The sequence below is a fragment of the Aulostomus chinensis genome, chromosome 9 (genome assembly GCF_037954235.1).
Source record: "Aulostomus chinensis isolate RoL2024-O1b breed Wild chromosome 9, RoL_Achi_v1.0, whole genome shotgun sequence".
Taxonomy (NCBI): domain Eukaryota; kingdom Metazoa; phylum Chordata; class Actinopteri; order Syngnathiformes; family Aulostomidae; genus Aulostomus; species Aulostomus chinensis.
Genome location: NC_141328.1, coordinates 18,175,432 through 18,197,421, shown reverse-complemented (window position 1 = coordinate 18,197,421; position 21,990 = coordinate 18,175,432). Strand labels below are relative to the sequence as shown.

General features: G+C 42.3%; 1 protein-coding gene across 6 annotated transcripts in view; it reads left to right on the top strand.

Moving 5' to 3' along the window:
- tns2a (tensin 2a) overlaps window positions 1-21,990 on the top strand; it is a 57,784-nt gene that overhangs the window by 13,456 nt on the left and 22,338 nt on the right. For 5 of the 6 annotated variants that reach the window (XM_086214061.1, XM_086214065.1, XM_086214062.1 and 2 more), the window contains exons 2-5: window positions 3,082-3,187; window positions 4,041-4,078; window positions 21,230-21,268; window positions 21,770-21,811. In XM_086214061.1, the coding sequence (XP_086070187.1) occupies window positions 3,082-3,187; window positions 4,041-4,078; window positions 21,230-21,268; window positions 21,770-21,811 (225 nt within the window). The remainder of the gene's footprint in view (window positions 1-3,081; window positions 3,188-4,040; window positions 4,079-21,229; window positions 21,269-21,769; window positions 21,812-21,990) is intronic. The other variant, XM_086214063.1, reaches the window with a different exon arrangement.

Sequence of the window (21,990 nt, the reverse complement as noted above, 5' to 3'; positions counted from 1 at the left end):
TTCGTGCAAGAAAACTACAAAAACTGCTCTTTCTCTCTTTTTACCCTATGCTGGGTGGCTGTTGCGGAGCTTTTAATCATAGACTTTACTCGTAGATGTTTGTCCCATCTAAGTACTTTTGATAGCGTTCGATTACCTTTGATGCCGTCGTTAAGAGAGTGTCACATTCTCTGTGTACGGCGGTTTAATCGATCACAACGTAAGGAAATATTAGCGGGTGGTCACGTTGCTTGGATAATTTGAGTCATAAGTGGTTCCAATGGCTGTTTTAGCAGGAAAAGCTCTGCCATGATGTTAGCAATTATCTGTGTGAGCATTACCCAATAGTCAAGTACACACTCAGAAATGGAGGTTCAAGACAAAAACAGTTCTGTGCTGAAGGAGAAACTTTTGAAGAATCCTCCCCTGAGGTAGATTTGGTGATACAAGAAGCCAAAATTGCTTTGACAGCAACAAAATGAACCTCTATTTTTGAGCGTGCAATAAAAGTGAGAACCTGTAAACATAGCTTCACCTTTGTGAGACGCCGTCAGCCCTGCACCACTGGAGCAGCTCGCCCCAGCGTGCCTTGCGTTGTCGTTTGCATGAACTTGTGTGGTCACTTCCATCAGTTAAGATTTACTATCCAGTCTCCTCAGCAGCTTCTATTAGTGTTGATCCATGTGAAACCTTCCAGCGCTCGGGAGCTGTGTTGTGTGCTGCAGTCTGACCACGATTGCCTGTGGTCGGGATATATAGTGGTTTTAATTGTGTCTGAAACAGGAAGAATGCTGCCAACCTCATCTCAGTGTGTTTATCTCCCAGCCCACATCACCGCTGGGGTTTAGCTCACAGTAACTTGCTTGCTTTTTTAAACTTGCCGTGGGCCCCGTGTGCATACCCATGTATGTTCAAACGAGAGACTTGTATCCACATATATAAGCACATGAAGAAGTTGGTCATGCTTGGTCACTGGGTCAAAATGTTCAAGCATAAGAAAGAATAAATGGGGTCGACCACGACCAAGCCGACCCGGTACTTATACTTGAGAGGCATTTTAACAGTGTTTTGGCCAATATTCTTTTTAAAGAAATATAATATAAAATAAAAACTACAGATGTACTGTTATCAATTTGCAAGGCAGACAAAAGTAGAGAAAACATTTCTGGTGACTAATTTTACTGTCGGCATGATAAACTTTCAGTCAACGAATGACCTAATATGATACATCTGTGTTCTGCAAATATCGGCTGCTGATGTTTAAATGCGTCAGCTATCGAGCAGCGCAACTGGTCAAAAACTGATGTTAGAGGTTCAGGAAAGAGCAGACTCACAGTAGGGAAGGATGCAGCCAGATAACATGAAAAAGGTCACATTATACAAAAAAGGTACAATGATAATGGTTAGTTGATGCTTACTTACTTTTAGTAATGCTTAATTAACTGTTAGTTCGGGCTTAGTCAACTGTTAACTGGCTATTAATCATTTACTAACGGTTTTTGGGGGATACATGTTCTGCACTCTACAATAAGGGTCACAAAGGGCATTAATTTATGGTTCATTATGCTTAAGTAACGCTTATTCAACACTCATATTTATGTAACTATGCAGTAATTAACTGTTAGTAATCTTCCATTATTGTAAAGTGTTACCATGAATACCAGTTAAAGTCTTTTAGGGATTTTGGTTTATAACTGCAGAGAGGTTGTGTACAGTAGAGTAACTCGTACTAAATGAAAGTCTCATGAAAAGAAACAATTTCCAAAAGTAATGACTGCTCACTTTTATACTGGGACGTCAATGTCCCCGAACACGTCACGTTATGTAACAGACACCGTGCTCCGAGCCACCCACTCGGTTCAGCTTCATCATTCAGGGTGCTGCGGTCTCACTACACTTGTACTGGAGCCACTGAACACGGCTGGCAGAAGGTGCCAGGCAGGCAGCTGTCCAAACACCGTCCAGTCCCGAGAACAGAGTCTGAGCAGCAGGATCATGGAAAAAGTGTGCAAACAGCTCCGTTTCTTTGTTACCAAGGAGGAAAAGCTCACACAGAGGAAACAAAAAAACCCTGTTTGTGTGACTGTATCGGTTTGATTATCCTAAGCTATGGAGACAAAACAAAGTAGATTTAGCAGCAGGGTCATTTTGGCATGTCGCTGTTACGACATGGTATGATGCTAAGTAAGAGAACACACAAACACTCTCTGTAGAACCTTCACTTTCATTTCTGGATACCTTCCTCAGTTTCCAGAATAGTTGGTGTGCTGCCTCTCAGAAGGGCATAACATACTCAGTCTGCCCCCCCCCCCTCATTCTTCCCTTCTTCTCCTTCTATGTATCCATGCATGAAAACATGCTTAGCAATCCCCTCACTTAGCCCGTGGTCGTTAGCATTCTCATGTTCAAAGCCTGCGCTGAGTCACGTCAGTCCCAGTCATTGGCGGGTCTAATCCCATGTTGGGAAACAAAGAGGCACTGGGCGGGAATGGCCACCACATAAACCGACACACACTTACATACACACTAACACACACGCTAACACACACTGTGTCACATATGGACATGAGAGAGAGAAAAAGTGGGGAGATAGAATCAGACTTTTGTTCTTTATTGTCTTCACTGAACTCCTGATCTCTCTCTCTCTCTCTCTCTCTCTCTCTCTCTCTCTCTCTCTCTCTCTCACTCACACACACACACACACTCACACTAAGGATTATTATGTGGTATGGGCGGGAACCATGAGGATTATTACTGGAAGACCATTACACAACCAGAACAGAAGTTAATTAAAGAGGTAAAAGGAGTAGGGATGAATGTAGCCATTTCTGTTCATGCACATACACATACACACACGCACGCATGCATACATACTCATTCACACACTGGTCCACCCTGGTCTGTTATTCGTACAGGTTACAGCTGAGAGTTTTTAAACCAACTCTCAAACTTCATTGTGTTTCTTTGTGCAGCTTGTTTATCGTGTCACATCAAAGCGTAGACGGTTAACAAAAGAGACATCGGTTAACATGACTGCTTTTCCTGTGTGTGTGTGCGTGCATGCGCGTGCGCGTGTGTGTGTGTGTGTGTGTGTGAGATCAGGCAGGGAAGGGAGAGCCACACATCTTCAAAGAAAAGACCTTCAAGAAGAAGAGGCAGTGCATCGTGTGTCGTCAGAACATCGACAACATCGGCTCCTTCTGCAGAGGTACTCGGGGAGCAAATGTGTCACCACAGCTGTTTTTTTGGGGGAGTTTTGCTTCAAATTGATACCAGAAAGTAGCACAAACTCATAAACTTTCTAAGATTATTGAAAACTGGAGAGCACATACCTCCGCCAAGATGACCTCAGCCAAACTCAGTTCTGTTTTAAATGGATCTGCCTTAAAATTGAATTGGTGCTTCCTTAGCCTGTGTTATACGCCTACACCAGTTGAAGTGAAAAAGGGCGTCCCACTTATTTGCTAACCCTGAATATACCCCAAAATGTCAGCAGGGCCAAGTTGTTGCTTTTTGTCACCTGCGTTACCATGTCAGTTTAGTTTTTCAGAGGAAAATGGGACATTACTTTTATGATTTGAATGACATTAATGGTTGTCAACAAATAAGGAGGTGTGTGCACTAGATTAAGCACCACCTGTAGTCCTGAGGAATAAATTGATAACACAATAAAACACACAATGATCAGTTGGTGAGGAGGAATTTTCTGAAGCGATCTAAGCAGGACGCTGTGTTCTCCTGACATTTACATCGCCAGTGTTTTTCAGACATGATCAGCTGTTCTCCATGAGCTCTGTTTTCTGTTTTATCATGCATACACAAATCAATTTACTGTATTTCGATGCGGAGGAAAAGGCAACACACGATGTTGCTCTGCTGCCTCAATTAAAGTATGTTTTTTTCATTTTAAAAGAAAACGGGGAACAAAAGGGTGCACTTTTTTTCCCCCCACATTGAATGAAAATACGTCATAGACACAATCATGAAAACAGAGACAATGTCAAGATTCTGTGAGAAAAAAAAGACAAAGATCTTACCTCCCTCCTTCCCTTCTCTCTTAGTGTGCAAGACAGCCACTCACAGGAAGTGCGAGACCAAGGTAAGAATCAACCTCAACCTGACAAGGTTAAACTAAAGAGCCAGTAGACTGAAAAGAAAAGATCTTTTGATTTCCTACAAACCGAACTGCTTTGTATGTAAAATACAGAACACCTGAAATATGGAAGATAGAAACACAAACTGTATAATGCGCCAAAGTGTAAAATGAAGGAGCAGTACATGTGAGAAGCACACAATTTTAGTTTTATCTCACGATGAACATCTCAATGAATGTGAGAAATACAGTATAAAAGCTAACAGAAAGAAAACAATTGAAGCATGTGTTCTGGCACAGTCTTTTTTACGTTTTGGGTAAAAGAAATATGATGAATGTATAGGATATAACTTTCAACAGGCCATCAAACAATGTGGAATGGATTACTGCGAACATACAGTCACCACCTCTACCTCTCTAATTCAGGGTTAAGCAGAAATGCTGACCCACTCGTCACAGGACCCCAGGATGTAATGAGCGGTGATGTGTTTGATGATTCACACAGCGAGGTGTGACAGTGGCACCACGGGGGCACACGTCTCGAGACGTCTGCTAATGTGAAGGCAGCTCTGTTGCATTCCTCAGAGAGAACGGCGAGCCTGGCTCTCAACCCCACCCTGCTGCTGCCTCTGTGAAAGGGTCATTCATGGACGGATGGTATCATGAATAGACAGAGAGATGCAGAGGGGGAGAATGCCAGCCGTGGTCGCAGTGGTAGAGAGGGGAGGTAGGGGCTGAGGCAGGCAGCCTTGGCAGGCGGCGGGCGGAGGAGAGAAGGCCAAAGGCATGTGGCAAAGACGAGAGCGATGCCTCCAGCATCCCTCTGTCCTCGAGCCATGAGGATGAGCTCAGACATGAAAGGGGGGCTTTGAATCAGCAAATGCAGTACAAACCTCTAATCTTTTACCAGGCTGATCACTTTCACTTCTGGACACATTATTGTCATATGTTAAGATTCTGCGATTGCATAAATTAATGCGAAATCAGCCAAACTCTGTGGAATATACAGGGGCTGGAGATGTCAGTGTTGCATCCTAAGACAAAGCTACGTGACACATCATCATCTTTGCATGCGCATTCATTTAGAAACAGGACAGCAAACCTGTCTCATTAACTACATGAGATTCACACAACCTTACAGCTGGAAGAGATTGCACTCTGCCCCTTGAACATACAGTATTGCGGCTAATTTAAACCAAGCATTTTTGACCACAACAGTCACAAAAGATTCTGCGGATGGACTGTGCTTTCATTTTTGATATGAAGCGAGATAAATATTGAAGCGATATCGCATGAGAGGGAAAGGCTGTTGTACCAGTCATCAGCAAGTCTGTGATTTGATCAAAGGTGAGTTGATAATAACGGCATTCTTGCATCGCTGACACTGTAGCTCTGCAAGAAGGTCCTGAGTTTGGGTTCCGGGTAGGTTGTTACTCCCATCAATGCTCCTGATCTCAACACACTGACAGAAAGATCTGGAATTGGCCCTCGAGTGCTGATCCCTTCTCTGTGGAGGACAATTTTGAATTCATAGGAGAGATTTCTTTGTATCTATGTACAATAAGAATAAAGGCTTCTTCTCTTCGATACGATGCAACATATCACCCGAGACTTTCAGTAGCCAAAGATGGAACAGATGTGATAAATGACCAGGAAACAAGAATCAAATGTGATTTCTCAGCTGAGGCTTCAAGTTAAATCTGTGGGAAAACCCTCGACTTGACTTCATCGCTGGTGACAGAAAGGAGCAGGATGTTGTTTGATAGTCTTACAGTATCCGTCTCGTGCATAGTGGTTACACAGCGATATCAATCGCTGCTGCTCAGGAAGGGAGAGGTCGGATAAGGCAGGGCGTGGGGTTTCTGCCTGCTGGGTCCATCTCAGCTGTCGTCTGACCTTGTACGTAGTGGGAGTTCTGAGCCAGGATGGAAGCTCTTCTTGTATGATATATGTACAGCGTATTACTTTAATGCCGATAAATCTAAACAGACCATCAACTGTCGTGGCTGATCAGCCGTAGCCTGGATTGTGCAAAACCAGCTGTTGTTCCAAGTTCAAGGTGTCACCTTTACTTGTACTTCATATACATTTGTTAGCTATTAGCCTTGTGTTTGAATCAGCCACCTCTACCTCTCATCCTGTTCATGTTAAACACATCTGGACGCGTCATCTGCCAGCCATCTTGTTTCAGTTACAACCCTAACCGTAAGCTTGGTGACAAATCATCTCATTACCACAATGTCCTGTCAGCGTGTCTGCTCCAGTTCTATGAGAAGGGAAAGGAAAAAAAAATCCTGTTTTATTTTCAAAACGTATTTCCCAGAGAGGCTGGTAACAGTCTGACAGACTGAACACTTCATGTTTCTTTGGTGGTTTTCTTTTTTCAGTCAACCTCTGTCACTCTGTTCCCAACTCTTCACCCAGAAGGTCAACAGCCTCCAGCTGGCTCATCTCCGTTCTATTAAAAACACACAAACTCTCACACAGAAAGCTGAAGGCTGTAAACAATTTTATTTATGCGTGTTCCTCTCTCTCAGCGAACAGTTGCTCCTTATCTTGATCCCAACTGGAAAATGCAACCCCACAGGGAATAACTATGTGACTCAGGAAATCACATGTTCGCTTACGGACTGTACGGTTGCTTGTCAGAGAAGCAGTGCTAGGGGGAGAGTGACAGCTTGACTGAGTGGTGAGGGATGGAATGATTGACTGAAAGTTTATCCTACTACGTGTGGGTGTAACAAAATCACGGTTGGTTACGTACCTCAGTTGGAATCTGTAGGCTAGAGGAGTTGTGCTTTTAGGTTGTCCATCTGCACATCCCATTTTTCGTGACTCTGCAACGCCTTGACATCATTTTGTCCAATTTCAAAAACATCCACTGGGACTGAAGGATGAAGTCAAGAGATTTTAGTGGTTGATGAGCAAGGTTGCTGGCATGTCAAGTGTGTTGTTGATGCTGTTTTGGCAAAATTCCTGGAATGCCTCGAAGGAATGTCTCCAAATTTTTCCCCCAAACGTCCACAGGGACTGAAGGATGAACTGACCTTTGGAGGTCAGAGGTCACTGCGACTGCTACTGTGATACCATATTAATAGTTATATTATTGTTTGGTAAATTTCCGGCACAGGAAGGGATAAAAGTTCATGATGTAAAATTCTTAGTTTATCATTTATTGTCAAACTTTTAAGATATAAAGAACATTTCTGAAGTCTTTCAAGCAAGCACGATACAAATTAAGTTTATAAAATAAAGTGCTGCAAACTACTTCTCTGATAAGTTTCTCAAATAAACTAATAAGAAAAAACAACGTAAATTCAGTACTTACTTTTGACAGTTGCTTTTCATCGTGTCTGTTTCTTTTAAGTTTCCAGTTGCCATGACAGTTTTATAGCCTTTTAAAATGTTTTACACACACACACACACACACACACATACACAGATGCAATTAAGCATCTTCAGCTAACATAATACTAGTCAAATGCACAATTATGAGTATTTATAGCGTTGATGATTGAGTGAAAAACCATCATACAGATGCTTTATCTTCCTGGTATGGAACTGTAGCACAGTAACTACTGCCCCTGTCCCGTCCCCCCCCCCCCCCATCTATCAATCTCTACACATGTCAAAGTAGGTTCTTTACAAGAGGAGGATGTACAATCAAGCAGTTCTAGCTAGATAAGGAGGAAGTGGGGGAGGATTCAGGGGTGAGAGGAAGAGCAACATAACCTTTTTCTGATGTTTTGGTTGGACTTCTCTTCCCAAATTCTTCTTTATATTTGCTGAGGGAAATACATTCCTTTAGAAAGAGAAGCGATATGTTCCCATACTGTTTTAAACGCAGTTCTCTCTTGAGTGGAGCGATAAATAACATCAGTGTCACCACGACTAGCTTTGCCCTTCTTCTGCTTTCAGCACAATGTTTGTAGTACCGTTAAGAAGGACACACAAACATTTAGAATATGGATTTTAAAGATATGTTAAGTTATCGTGAACCACTCACCTTCTCCAAACTTAAAACCCATTCAAAAATCCTCTCGACATTGAGACAAGGGAAAAATTCCATGAGTGAATTAGAACTGAAACACTGTAAACAGGAAAAAAATTTGTTATAACTTTAAAAAAAGATTGTTTCCCGATTATAATAAAATCATAAGTTGATGGAATTTGAGAAGACAATGTAATCATATGCTAATGGTTAGCCAGCACCCATGGGATGATCAGACGCTGTTTGCGCCTGTGCTGAATTTGACACTCGACATGCAGTGACCTATGAGGCAGGAATGATGGAACCTGTATTCCTGTTACTCCAAACTCCTAAAGCTCGACATCATAGCTAACCCAACATCCTCCTCCTCCTACAGATTACTTGTCCCACAGTGGCCTAACCTCCCCCTGCTTGTTGTAGTAATGTCATTATATCGCTGTAGGAAGTGACTTCAAAATAAATCTCCACTTCTATGTAAGCAAATGCTATAAAAAGGATTCTAATGGATTCTCTGACTTCCTTTCTTACTGTAAGCATGACAGAATTGGTGTTTGGGGGTGGGATTACTAGTGAGGAATCTGGTTGTTTTCATGCCTGCCGCCCCCCTTTCTCAAATGTTCCTGTACCAGCCGGCGTGAGTCATACAGTAACCAACTGTATCGCTTTAACTTTTTAGAGGGACTGTGTCTGTCCATCTCTGCTGCTGATTAGCCAGCAGAGACAGCGCTCTCATATCACAGACAGCTCTGGTAATTGCAGAGATAGGCTGGCATGTTTGGAGTTCTTACTGTGTGTGTGTGTGTGTGTGTGTGTGTGTGTGTGTGTGTGTGTGTGTGTGTGTGTGTGTGTGTGTGTGTGTGTGTGTGAAGGGGCATAAGCTGGACTAGTTGGACAGTGGTTTTGGTGTGGCTCTTGAATATAACAGGAAAGGAGCGTTTGGATATTGGTGTTGGTAAAGATCTTGAACATGGACACCCACGTGAGTCATAGATTGTAATGATAGCCTTCGATAATGAATATAATGATGTTTTTCAATTACAGTCAGACATGACACACAGATTTACATTGCGTGACTGTGGGTGGGGGAGATGATACAAATCTGAATTGTGTACAAAGACAGAAGTCATAGGTCCTTTTAATACGCAGTTGCAGCAAGAATCTTAGCCAGAGTTTTCTCAAAGAAAGAGTCTGAAGTTTTTGGTCCAAGAAGGACCCTATCAAATCCGACTCTTATTTAACAATGGAAGAAATTCTAGAAGTTTCCATTTGTCAAATTCATACCAGTGCGGTGATAGTTAAAGGCTGGCGGCTTTATGTTTTCTGGTTGTGCACATACATATAGCACAGTGTCCCAGCACAAACATCCACTGGGACTCAAGGATGAAAATTCGATTTTGAGGGTCAAAGGTCACTGTGACTAAACAAAATAGTTGTCTGGCCCTACACCTAGAATTGACGTGTGATTAATTATTGTTGTACAAATCAATGACGAAATAATATCTAAAAGGTCAACTTGAGCATCCTTTCCTCTCTATTATTCAGTGTTCATGAATATCAGCGAAATTTCAGTTTTAGGAATATTTCAAGACATAAATCAAAGTTTCTTTTTTGTAGACTTGAAAATTTGTAGCAGTCACCTTGCTCACACTTGTTCACTGTGGCACGAAAGCGGTTTTATAGTTTGTTTTTAGCTGAAATGAAAGTGTCAGCGAATTACTGAATGGATAACTGGGTAAAGACCTAGATTATACCAGAGGATGCACATGAGAGTTCGGACAGCAGTTTTTGGGCAGTTTTACTGTTGTTTGGCATCAGTCACCATTAGCTTCAAGCTGAATGTACGCAGCCAGCTGTTTTTGCGTTCTTGAGGCACAAAGAAGTGATGCAGGAGGGGAACAGTGTCTTTTGGGTGCTGTAGACATGCATTTGTGAGTACTTGAAAGGCAAAAAAAATATTTTTTTGTGTGGAGTATTGCTTTGAAAACAGGATGCCTTGAAGTGCGGGACAGAAACAGCAGGGGGACGCTGTGTGTGATTGGGCAAAAGCAGAGGAGAGCAGCCTCACACAGACTGTGGAGCAGTCAGTCTAGGACCCCTGCAGGGTTAATACAAATAATACATTACATACTTAAAGTCTAGAGATGGTTGTGGTTGAGTGTGAATCCAGGCATTACAAATCCACCCAAACTATTGAAAAAATCAAACCTGGAGTCAGATGGAATGTGTAGAATTCCTGGGAAGTAACACTGGGATCAGTTGACGTTTAGTAAAACGCAAATGTCTCTCTAGGGGTCTACCAGATGTTTGCTTGTGACTGGGGTATTGTTGTCTCTGTCTCTTCTTGTTTTTGTGCCCCCTCAGGTTTAAATGAGACGACAAACAAGAACAAAAATAGAATAAACTGAAGCCTTTTATGGGAGACGGAGCCCTGAAGAGGCTCGTGACATCACACAAAAGCCTGTCGGATGATTGTGAACGCATTCTTGTATATCTGGTAAAAAGTGTTTAGGCTGGAGGGTGCTGCAGATATAGAAAGAGGAGTGGACGTAGCATTTGGGGAATTGTGGGCGTCCATGTCTACTTATCAGCAGGATGAATGACAGAGATGCATTTGCGGGAACCACAGAGGGCACGGAGGGAGGCAAGAGTTGAAGATCTGTAAGAACATTCACAAGAGTTTTTGTTTTTCTTCCATTGTTGATCTCTCTCAATCTCATCCCTGCTCATGTCTCCCTGTTTTGTTTATTTACCCACATCTATTTTTGTACCGGCTCAGAACTCTCAGCCCTTAGTTAAGTTTGGGAGGAGGATGACGCTGGATGAGATGGGAACGCTGCTGTCTCCATGTGCTTTAGCCTTCCACATGCAGCAACATGTGTGCATTCTTGTTTGCCTTTTCCATCTGCATACCTTTATGGGTATGTCTGTTTATGTGCATGTGGCGTTAGTGTAGTCATAACTGTTGACCACAAGCTCCATAACAGGGAATTACATCCCTCTTGGCCAGTAAAAGCTCTTCTACAGGGACTCGTGTGACCTGCGATATCTTCAGCCTCCCTCTCAGCTGCTTGGAGCGAGAACGAATCCGACAGACAGACAGAGAACTCTTTCTTTCCTTTTGGGGCCAAAATGAAAGTGTGGGAACAAGAGACAAAGAGCGAGAGAGGGAAACATGTGCAGAATAGTGAGAAAATTACCCAAAAAAATAAATAAAGCAAATACAGATAAACTCTTTGTTAGCTGGCCTCGCATACAGAAAAGCACCAAATATGGGACATCTAAGTCCAGAGGATAGAAGTGTTTCACCCATAGGTGTTAGTTTGGCTTAGCTGTGGCCTTGAAGTCCCCCTGTCTTAGTCTGGCTTTCTCAAGAAGTACACCTTGTCATGATTAAGAGGCATTAGACATGTGGGGTGCATTTGAAGGATAGATATACAGCTAAGCTTGGTAACTCTCATGACGGGTGTAAAATGAGTCCTGGAAGTCTGTGAAAAAGAGAGACCATCTGTATTTTTGACTGCTGCATCATTGTAACATCAGAACGTTTTTCTCAAGTCTTTCCATCGCCGGCTTTTTCCATAGAAATTGACATTGGGCGCACAAAAGTAATCACTTGAGAACTGTATCCTGGGACCTCAATTGCAGTGCCACCCCTTCCTTATTATCGCACATTTCCATCAACATATTCGAAGTACTGCATTAGAAAAGGTTGATGGATGTTGAGAAATTAGCAAAAACTTTGTCAATTTAACTTTTTTTTAATTTTTTTTCAAAAATATGTAATGTTCAAAACTGAAGATGGAAATGCCTCATTTGAATAAGCTCTGCTTAAGTCAATCTTCCACCCCCAAGCTCCTCTCAAATATTCCCAAATTGTCCTTATCTCTGGACAGCATGCAACCCGTCCAATACCAGCTGGTACTTTTAATTTTTTAACGACTCTTTCGTTTGTTGACAGCTTTAAGAGTGATCTGTCTTTGTAGCACTGTATGTAGACTGGTTTATTATGCTCCAAAACAGTTGATGGAAATGGTTCAAATTTGCATTTCCTGTCGAGCATCTTTTTTAAAACGTGCTTAAAAATTTGCTTTGTCATATAAATGGAATGACTGTTAATGATTTGAAAATGATAAACATTGCTTTTACTGTTCCTTTGGAATTGAATACAGAAACCATTTTGATAACACTCTTAACCGGCGTGAGGGTAAATCAGACTCCTGGAATGTGTAGACATTTTTTTTGTAGATAAACCACAACCCTGTTTTGAGAGGAGGCCGCTCTGACTGGTCAAATCAGCAAAGGCAGCAGTAGATGGCGTGCCTATTTTGTCTTTTATTCTCTAAATCTCTCGTATCTGTGCCGCGTCTGTTGTCGGTCATTAATAGCGAGACACCTGTTGCATCGGCGATAGTATCCCCCTGTGGGATCGTGTTGCTGTAAAACATCATCTGCTCTGTTCACTTCACAGTTTGCGCCCTGATAACGACGATGATGAAAGCGCGCAAGGTCACGGTCGGCCTCGGCTCTCACCGCTGATTTGGTGCAGCTTTCATCGGTTTGCCCTGATTTGTTCTCCCAAGGGAATTGAAGGAATGGGGAGACCATTAGGCTAAAAGCTAACCATCAAAGGGAGAGCTGCAGCATTTATATGTAACTAAAACTAGAATTTGATGAGGCCCCAGAGTGGTTCTGCTGACTGAACTTACACAAGGACAATAATTGAAACTGGAAAAATGTTTTTGTCCACATCTTAAACTGCTCAATTTTTAAGATCAGCTCCACTCTGTCTGTATGTGCTAGCTATAAAGCTAGGGTCCAGGGACATTAAAGGTGCACTAAGCCTTGCTGCATGGTTTCAGAATGATTTCATTTTTGTCTCAAATGGTAGCCATCTCCCCTTGATCTGCTCGCTGCCTGCCCCCTGAATATGCTATGAAAAAGTCTGGTCTCTGGAGACAACACAGGGTTCACAAATGCCAAACAAACACTGAGGGCAAAGGATGTGCACATAAAGATAACAAACCATGTTCCAGCCAATCACTGGCAAGATGGTTGGGGATGGGTGTTAGTGTGCGTGCCTACATTGGAGAATAAGCAGAGTCACTTGAGTAGCATAGCAGCTATGACACTCATATGCCATTTTTCAATGTAATAGTTTGTTATTCCTAGGTTACTCTGTAGGTCCTAGCTAGCACTAGCATCAACTCCAGGAAGGACAAATTCTACAAGAAGTGTCTCTTTTGCATAAGCTCATAAAATAATTTTCAGTATATCAGCTGCAGCTCATAACCTAATATCATAAAGACATTGTTTAAAGACATCCATCCATTTTCTGCCGCTTATTCCTGTTAAGGATCACAGGGGGGCTGGAGCCTATCCCAGCAGCTGCGAGAGGTGGGGTTCCCCCTGGACAGGTCGCCAGTCCATCGCAGGACCAAAACATAGAGACAGACAGCCATTCACACTCACAGTCACACCTACGGTCAATTTAGAGTATCAATCAGCCTCGTCCCCTCTTGATGTCTTTGGACTGTGGGAGGAAGCTGGAGTACCAGAGAGAACCCACACAGGTACAGGGAGAACATGCAGACTCCACACAGAAAGATCCTGTGCCCAAGCCGGGACTCAAACCCGGAACCTTCTTGCTGTGACGCGACAGTGCTGACCACTGCACCACCGTGCCGTGCCGCCCCTGTATAAGGACATAGAATATAAAATTTACTCATTGAAACAGTAGGCGTTTGCTCACTCATCTTAGCAATGTTAGCGCAGCACAGGTCCAATTTTCATGTCAATGCGCGTTCGTGACATTTACAAAAATTCAGGGGGAGGGGCGAGCCTGCTCTGTTCTTGTTTGGAATTAACAATGAATGTCAATCGAAGTGACGTCAGGCAACAACGCTTAGTGCACCTTTAAGCTTAGCATAAACATCAAAAACCAGAGAATAAAGCAAGCTAAGGTCACGGCAAATTTCATTAACTACAATGTTATGTTCTTTTTTTTTTTTTCATAAAAACACAAATGGGACAGTGACAATTTGTGCTTCAGTGAAGAATTTGGTGCTGAAAATTTAGCTGAATACTAAGCAGTTGAGCAGGAAGCTAATGTTACTGTATCTTCATCCGTGATGGTCAAAACATATTCAAGTGATGCCTCGCACTGCAAAAATATTTGTCGTATGTCCAGTAAAAACAAAATCTTTATATTTACAATCATAGAATCATTTAACAAGTGCCTCAGGATTGAAGTAAAATGGGGTCAACAAAAGTTTAAAGGCTTATACATTTGTTCAAAAAGATAATCGTGCCAAGTGCACTCTGCTTGTATGATGCTTTAAGAGTAAATGCAATTGTAAGGACTAAAAGGCAAACGTTATTCAAGGCACAAGCTACGATGTTGAAGCGTGACCCAAGCAGCGTCTGTTTTAAGACCTATAAATGCTTTAGATTTCACAAGTGGGTTATTTGCTGATGTTTTTTACTCCAGAGTATCACACGGAGTTACATTAAACTATCATTCAACACTGACCTTATTTCAGGTTTTTGAATAAAAACGCATAACAAAAAAAACCAATCTGGAGAACCAGAGGATCAACAGTGCTAACTTCCGTATTTTATAACTCATTACTGTGCCACTCCGTGCAATTACGGAAAACAAAAAAATGTAAAAGAAGTCGTTTTCTTTTTTTCTCAGTAGATATTTCGGGGGGTGGGGGGGGGGGTGGGGTTGCTCAAAGACAGAACTCTTCCATTTCAAATGGACTTCATGATTTAGCAACATCTTTAACACAACAGCAATTTTCCAACCATTGTTTCAAATCCAAATTACTTCCTCACATGAACTCTAAGACACAAAATAACATATCTGCCAAATTCACCCTTAGTTTTTGAGTGAAGACAGCAAACATAGCTAACAGCCATTTGTGTTCTCGAAATAAAGAACGACGCAAAAATTTAGCCTCCCCTTTTGCACACAGCATTGAAAAAAAAAAACAATTATATGTTGCAAGCAATGACATCTTAAATGTAGCTTATCTGTTTATGTTCTGCATCCAGGCATGCTGAACTCTCACATACCTGTTTCACACAGGAGTAACATACCAAGGCTACTACCTCACCAGCTACTTATCTCTCCCTGAGCACCACAGTTCTGCAGGCTTGTGTTGAGAGGAAAGACCTGTGCATTAGCCATTAGCTATGCTCCGTCTGGCTTTGATGGATCAAAGAGCATGTAAAGAGCCGGGGGTGCAAGGGCCACTGCCGCAAAACAAAACGGACCGAGTGGTAGAGGACAGACGGCTGGCAGAAGGAGAAGGAGGAAAGGGGGGGGGGTAGAGAGGAGAGTATTAATGGAGGTCAGGGCACTGAGGGTCGCCAACTAGACCCACCTGAGAGGAGGCAGTGGAGGGGAGGAGAGGAGAAGCTGAGGGATAAATAAATGGGAAAGAATGTTCTGAGAAGAATATTTGAATCCCAAGCTTCTTTATTGTTCACGTTATTACTGATTCAGAACCTCTTACGCATGCGAGCTTGTGTCCATAACACGTTCAAACAAGCCCCACTAGATGTGGGTCACTGTCATTGTGCAAGGATATTTGGTTACTGATGGACATTTGGGATCAGACCCGTGACCTTTCGGTTTGAGATGCTTCAATATCAGGAGCATGAAGAAAATAACACAGTACAACAAAAGTAACCCAGAATTCTGAAAGGTTGAGAGGAAACCAAACAAAAAGGGCTTTTGTTATTTAGCAATTAGAGAAGAAAAGGAAGGGGAAAAGGGGGAAGGAAGTAATGGGAGCAGTAGGAGAAGACTGGAAGAGAGTGAAGCTGATAGACTCGAAGAAGAAAGAGGGAAATGAAACAGTTCAGGGTTGGGGGACTAAAAGCAGACGTAGAAAGAAGGACATCTTGTGGGAAATAACTAAAGAGCAGAAAAGACAAGGGAGAAAAGAGAAGGAGCTGGGCGGAGGGCTATGAGCAGGAAGTTTGTGCGTAAGTGTTGGCCTGGGGAGATGGAATCTGGTCTGGTGTTTGTTCTGGTTTAGCGGCCTCCCTCTGCAGGCCCCTTGACTGGGCACCAGGAGAGAGAGAGAGAGAGAGAGAGAGAGAGAGAGAGAGAGAGAGTGAGAGAGAAGAGGAGTTAACAGAAGGGAGGATTAACAGTTTCTTGCTTTATACAATACCCTAATCCATCTTTTTTCTCTTAGCCCCGAAACATTGCAAAGATGGACGTTATACTGCAAGGCTAAGACTATGATTTGATGTGCATAAAATCCCTTTGCTAGGATTTTGGGGGGGGGGGGGGGGGTGTAGTGTGTCCATTTACAGAGGAACTGTATGAAGTAGTGAGAGATTTGAAACTTTCTGATGGTCCCAAACCAATCATGTACGTTGTACTCTTCTGTCATCAAAAATACCCCAATCTAAACACGTCTCTCTTTCCTAAGGCTGATATTAACTCTTTTCACTCACTGGACGGTTTAACATCAAATCTTTTGCTCCTCTGTGCAGCTGCCATGTGCAAAGCTATGACATAATTTAACCATGTGACTAAAAATTCATCAGAGCTGAAGGATGTGAAAAACTCGTAAATAGTTTGGAAAAAATACTTTGCCAGCATGAGAGTTTATGTATTTTGCCAATATTTGCATAAGGAATTATTTCCTTATATATACAGCAGGTAAAGTAAGTATTGTTTACGTCACCATTTTTGTCCGTAAATGTATTTCTAAAGCTGCTACTGAATGAAACTTTCACCAGATTAAGGTTAAGTTAAGGTCAAGGTTCCTTTATTGTCACTGAGCATTTCTGGACAATGAAATGTAGTTGGACACAGTCCATCACACAGCAGCATAAATAGATAATTAAGAACAGAAAATAAATAACAGGATAGAGAAAGAATGAAGGATAGAGCAGTGAGTGCGGTGATATTGCAGGCTTGTGAATGTCGGTAACAACCCATTCAACCCACACATGCAAAGAATTAAACCTTAGATGTCCATAAATTAAGTTATGTGTTAAAAAATGGAGAGGTATAGAGTTGCCGTCTAGCAAACGAAGGGTCGCTGGTTCCATCTCACTTCCCCCGGTGACCATGTCAAAATATCCTTGAGAAAGATACTGAACCCCTGATTGCTCCTGATGGTCCTGCGATGGACTGACGCCCGTCCAGGGTGAACCCCACCTGTCAGCTGGGATAGGCTCCAGCCCCCCGCGATCCTTAATGGATAAGCGGTATAGAAAATGGATAAATGGATGGTTAAAAAATGGAGTGACACAGGAAAAAAGTATTGAACACACTTACTTATATTGATTTCATACTTTGTACAAAAGCCTTTGTTGGTAATAACAGCTTGAAGTCGCCTCCTGTGTGGAGAAACTAGTTGCATGCAATGCTCAGGAGTGATTTTGGCCCATTCTTCCACACAAACACTTCAAATCTTCAAGGTTCAGTAGACCTCTTCTATGAACCCTGATCTTTAGTTCTTCTCATAAGTTTTCTATTGGATTCAAGTCAGGTGATTGGCTGAGCTGTTCTAGCAACTTTATTGTCTTTCTCTGAAACAAAGTGAGGACTTCCTTGGCTGTGCGTTTGGGATCATTGTCCTGCTTAAGTGTCCACCCTTGTCTCATCTTCATCATCCTGGTAGAGGGCAGCAGATTTTTATCAAGAATGTCTTGGTACAGTTCTCCACTCACTCTTGGTTCATTTATATGAGGTTAGCCAGTGCCGTATGCTGAAAAACAGCCCCACACCACAAGGTTCCACCTCCAAACTTCAGTTGATGCGGTGTTTGCAGGTGAGGTGCAGTGCCCTTTGACCTCCAAACATGCTGTGTATTAAGGCATCCCAAGAGATCAATTTTGGTCTCCCCTGACCAGACGTATCCTCCCACTATTCCACAGGCTTGTCTAAATGTTGTGCTGCAAACTTTAAACAAGCTTCTACATGTTTTTTCCTCAGCAGTGGAGTTTTTCGTGGTGAGTGTACATGCAGGCCATGGCTGCTGGGTGCATTACTTAGTGTTTTCTTTGAAGCACTTGTACCTGCTAATTCCAGGTCTTTCTGAAGCTCTCCAATAGGGGTCCTTGTATCTTGGACAACTCCTCTGATAATTCTTTAAACTCCTCTGTCAGAAATCTTGCGAGGAGCACCTGGTCGTGGCCGGTTTACGTTGAAATAAAGTTGTTTCCACTTCTGGATTATGGTCCTAACAGTGCTCACTGGAACATTCAGAATATATAGTATATTTTGCAACAATAAGGTTTCAAAGGCCTTTTTGGTTACCTTTTTGCACCTCCATTTCTTCATGTCTTCAATACTTTTTCCCTGCGTCATTCCGTTTTTTTAACACATAACTTAATTCATGGACATAAAAAAGCCCAGAAACCACTTCACTGCTTTTGATAATCTCTTAATTCAGTGTGTGTATGAAAACACACACAAACAAGCAGATATTTGCACAAAAAAAACAAAAACAAAATCTGATTATATACAGAATTCTCAGAAGATGCCAGGTCTTAAATGCAGGCACACAGTTAACCCTCTTCATACCAAACAGTTTCAAAAAATGTCCCATAAGACTCAACCTCCAGATATTTTGGCTAAATTCCTCAATGATAGAAAAGGTTGCAGGTACGCCAACTCTTCCCTGAGTCTGACAGTAAATAACAAGGTCTGTGACTGAGTTGTTTAGCAGAATGAATGAAGTATGATGCAGGATGCAAAGTTCTTCTGGGGGCCCCAAAAATCCAACCCTGCAACATTTAAGATGCAATTTAAAGCCACATTTTTATCATAGCAAATGAGTTTCATATGCGGCTGCAGAGGCAGACTGTCGTTTCAAACAGGAACCTTCAGGGTTCACATGTTCAGATTTACAAAACAAAAAGAAAGTGACGGAATTCACTCAGACATGAGAGACTGGTCGGGAATGGGGTTCAGAACCGCAACGCAGGACCAGATTAAAGACTCATTTCCCTACAGAGATGGAAAAAACATGAATTCACAGACAAGGGAAGAGTGTCCAGTGAGTCGTTTGATAGTCAAATCTGAACCTCACTAGACATGTCTTGATTTAGCTCATTATCTTCTCCTGGGTCTTCCTGTTGATGTCTTTAGTTACGCACCAGCAACAACAAGCCACTGAGCTTGAGAAAAAGGGAAAGAGAGGGACACACACATACAAAAACACACACACACACACACACACACACATTGTGGTGACACACCCCCCAAGTTCAGGGCCTGTGTGACTTCCCTTTTGTGCACAATGAGATATACACAAGCCCGTGCCCTTTTCCTGTATCCAAATAAACAGTCCAAAACAGGCTGTGTTGCAGGAACACTGGCTGGTGTTCACGTGTGTTTGTGCGTGTTAACATCGGTTGCGTAAGCATGACTGCGGTCCTCAGGCCCCTTCATTAGGACTCCTGTTCAGCTCCTGCTTCCTCTGGTCACAGTTCATTGACGTGTAGGCCCATAACAGGCCGGGGAATCGGATGTGTCACTTCTTGAGTGGGTTTCTGTCTCACCGCTCCTCCAGCTGCGTATTCTACGATACATTTGCAAGTAGTTTAAACATTATACCAAACATCTGCTGTACATGTATTTACTTACGCACCACTTAAGCTCATCTAAGTGGTTTTACAGAAACTGTTTGTGTTCTATTCATCATTAAGTGGCTCTTGAAGGTGTGTCTAGGTCAGTTCCTCCCCCGGTTTGGCCTCAACAAGCTGCAGTAGAAGTTGCCAGAAAGAGGGGAAACGGTGTCCTCATCACAGATGGCAACACTCCCAAAAGGAGTTGATTCATCGGGGCACAAGGTTCAAATGCCTTCTCATGCCTCCTCACCAACAAAAAGCTGCAGGATGGAGGCATATTTTTGGGTTGTCTGTACGCTTGTATGTTTCGTTCTCATAAATGTGATATCTCTGGAGCTCTGACAGAACTTTTAAAGTTTTTCCACTGGGAGGCGAATGAACTGGAAAAGATTTCAGTTATCAAAGGTCACTGTCGCCTCGTTTAAACACAATATCTCTGAAATCTCTGGAAGGAATTTCACCAAATTTGTTACAAACATACTCTTGGAGTCTTGATTGCATCAATTTTGCGAAAGCCCCTCGGGTGCTTCGTCATTTTCATCAGCACTAAAATGGCAACAGTAGCAAGTTACTCACCATCCCTCTTCCTGCTCATGTTTTAAAATGATTAAAATTCTCCTGCTACAAGACTCCCCCAAAAGTAGGCTGTCACAGCAAAAGTACTTGTTGCTATGGAAACGATGTCGCCTCTGGTTACAGAGGTATAAACTGTCAAGTTTCTGAATTTTGCAATTCTTGGGCATAAACTGGGCCTAAAACTCACCAATTAACATTTGACAGCTTAAGTGTAAACACTTGTGGCTTCATTGGGAGAATTTGTGTAAAGGTGCGTTCCAGTTGAACTCGGAAGTGTGTATTCCTGGTTGGGAAATCACTGTCTGACCTGGAGGTTCTTACATGTAAGTCACACAGAAATGATTTAATAATATTTAAAACCTTACTCAAATACCACAAAAACAATTAACAAATGGCTAATTACTCTAAATACTTTGGACTGGGCGCGGCTTGCGAAATATTTTTGATGTCACGAATCATGCCGATGGGGCCGTCTCTTGAAACCAATTTTTCAAGAGGAAATGTAGACTTAGGGGAATGACAGTGAAAACATTCTTCTTGTGTCTGTACGTATACACCATTTTACACAATGAGGTTCCAACATCCAAGTGTGAGAACTAGAGGAACATTTTATGAATGAAGGGGGTCTTTAATGTGCAGGAAGTCAGACTGTTTTCTTTTAATTTGTGGATCTTTCCATCTTATTGTTTGTGGGTGCATGTAATCATGTCTGAGCTGTGACCTTTCATTCTGTCCTGAAGCAAAAAAGGAAGTTATGTATATACAGTATATATATATATATATATATATATATATATATAGATAGATAGATAGATAGATATAGATATATATATAGATATATAGATATATATACACACACACACACACACACACACATATATACACATATATATACACATTTATACATGTATGTATGTATGTGAGTGTGTGACTGTGTGTGTATCCCTGTTTTATTGAGCTGGGGTTGTCTTTGTGTGTTTCAGGTGACCACAGCATGCATCCCAGCCCCCTCCAATGACCTGGTAAGGCTCCTTCATTTACTATCTTTCCTCAAGAGCGTTCCACACACCCGAGTACTTTATCCCTCTTTCCTTAGTTACAAGGTATGGCCTCCCAAAACCGCTCTATGGTTTCCCTCCTCTTGAATTCCTTTTGGGAAGCCGAACCCTCAGCCCAGTTTGAGCCGGGTTCATTCCTGGTGCATTGCAGGATTCCAGTGGAGAAGAAAAAAAAAAAAAAAAACGTTGTTGATGTTGCTATAGGAAATAGTCGTGTTTATCCATTAGAGAGTCTGTTTGTTTAATTAACTCTCCTTTCCTTCCTGTGTCTCCCCTCCTCCTCCTTGCTCCTTTACCCCTCCCACCATCTCCTCTTTTCAACATCTTCTCTGTACCCTTCTTCCTTTCCCTCAAATCTTTTTTGCTCTTCATCCCCGCCTGCTGTTTTATTTCAAACATCCTCTACTGTCTCTTTTCTTCTATTTTCACGCCCTCCTTTTCTGCTCCTTGCATCCTTCCGCCCAGCAGCGCAGAGGAACCACACCTGCTCGTCATGTCCAACACCTGGTGAGCGCACTTCTATCTACTCTCCTTGTCATCCACCAGGTCATCCTTCTTTCCCCCGATGTCTATCTTCTTTATACACCATGAATCCTAAGGCAACTTATGATGCACAGGTCACCATATGAATTTATCCCGATATTGTGGGAAGCTGGGATTCAATAAACATTGCGTAACTCTAAATC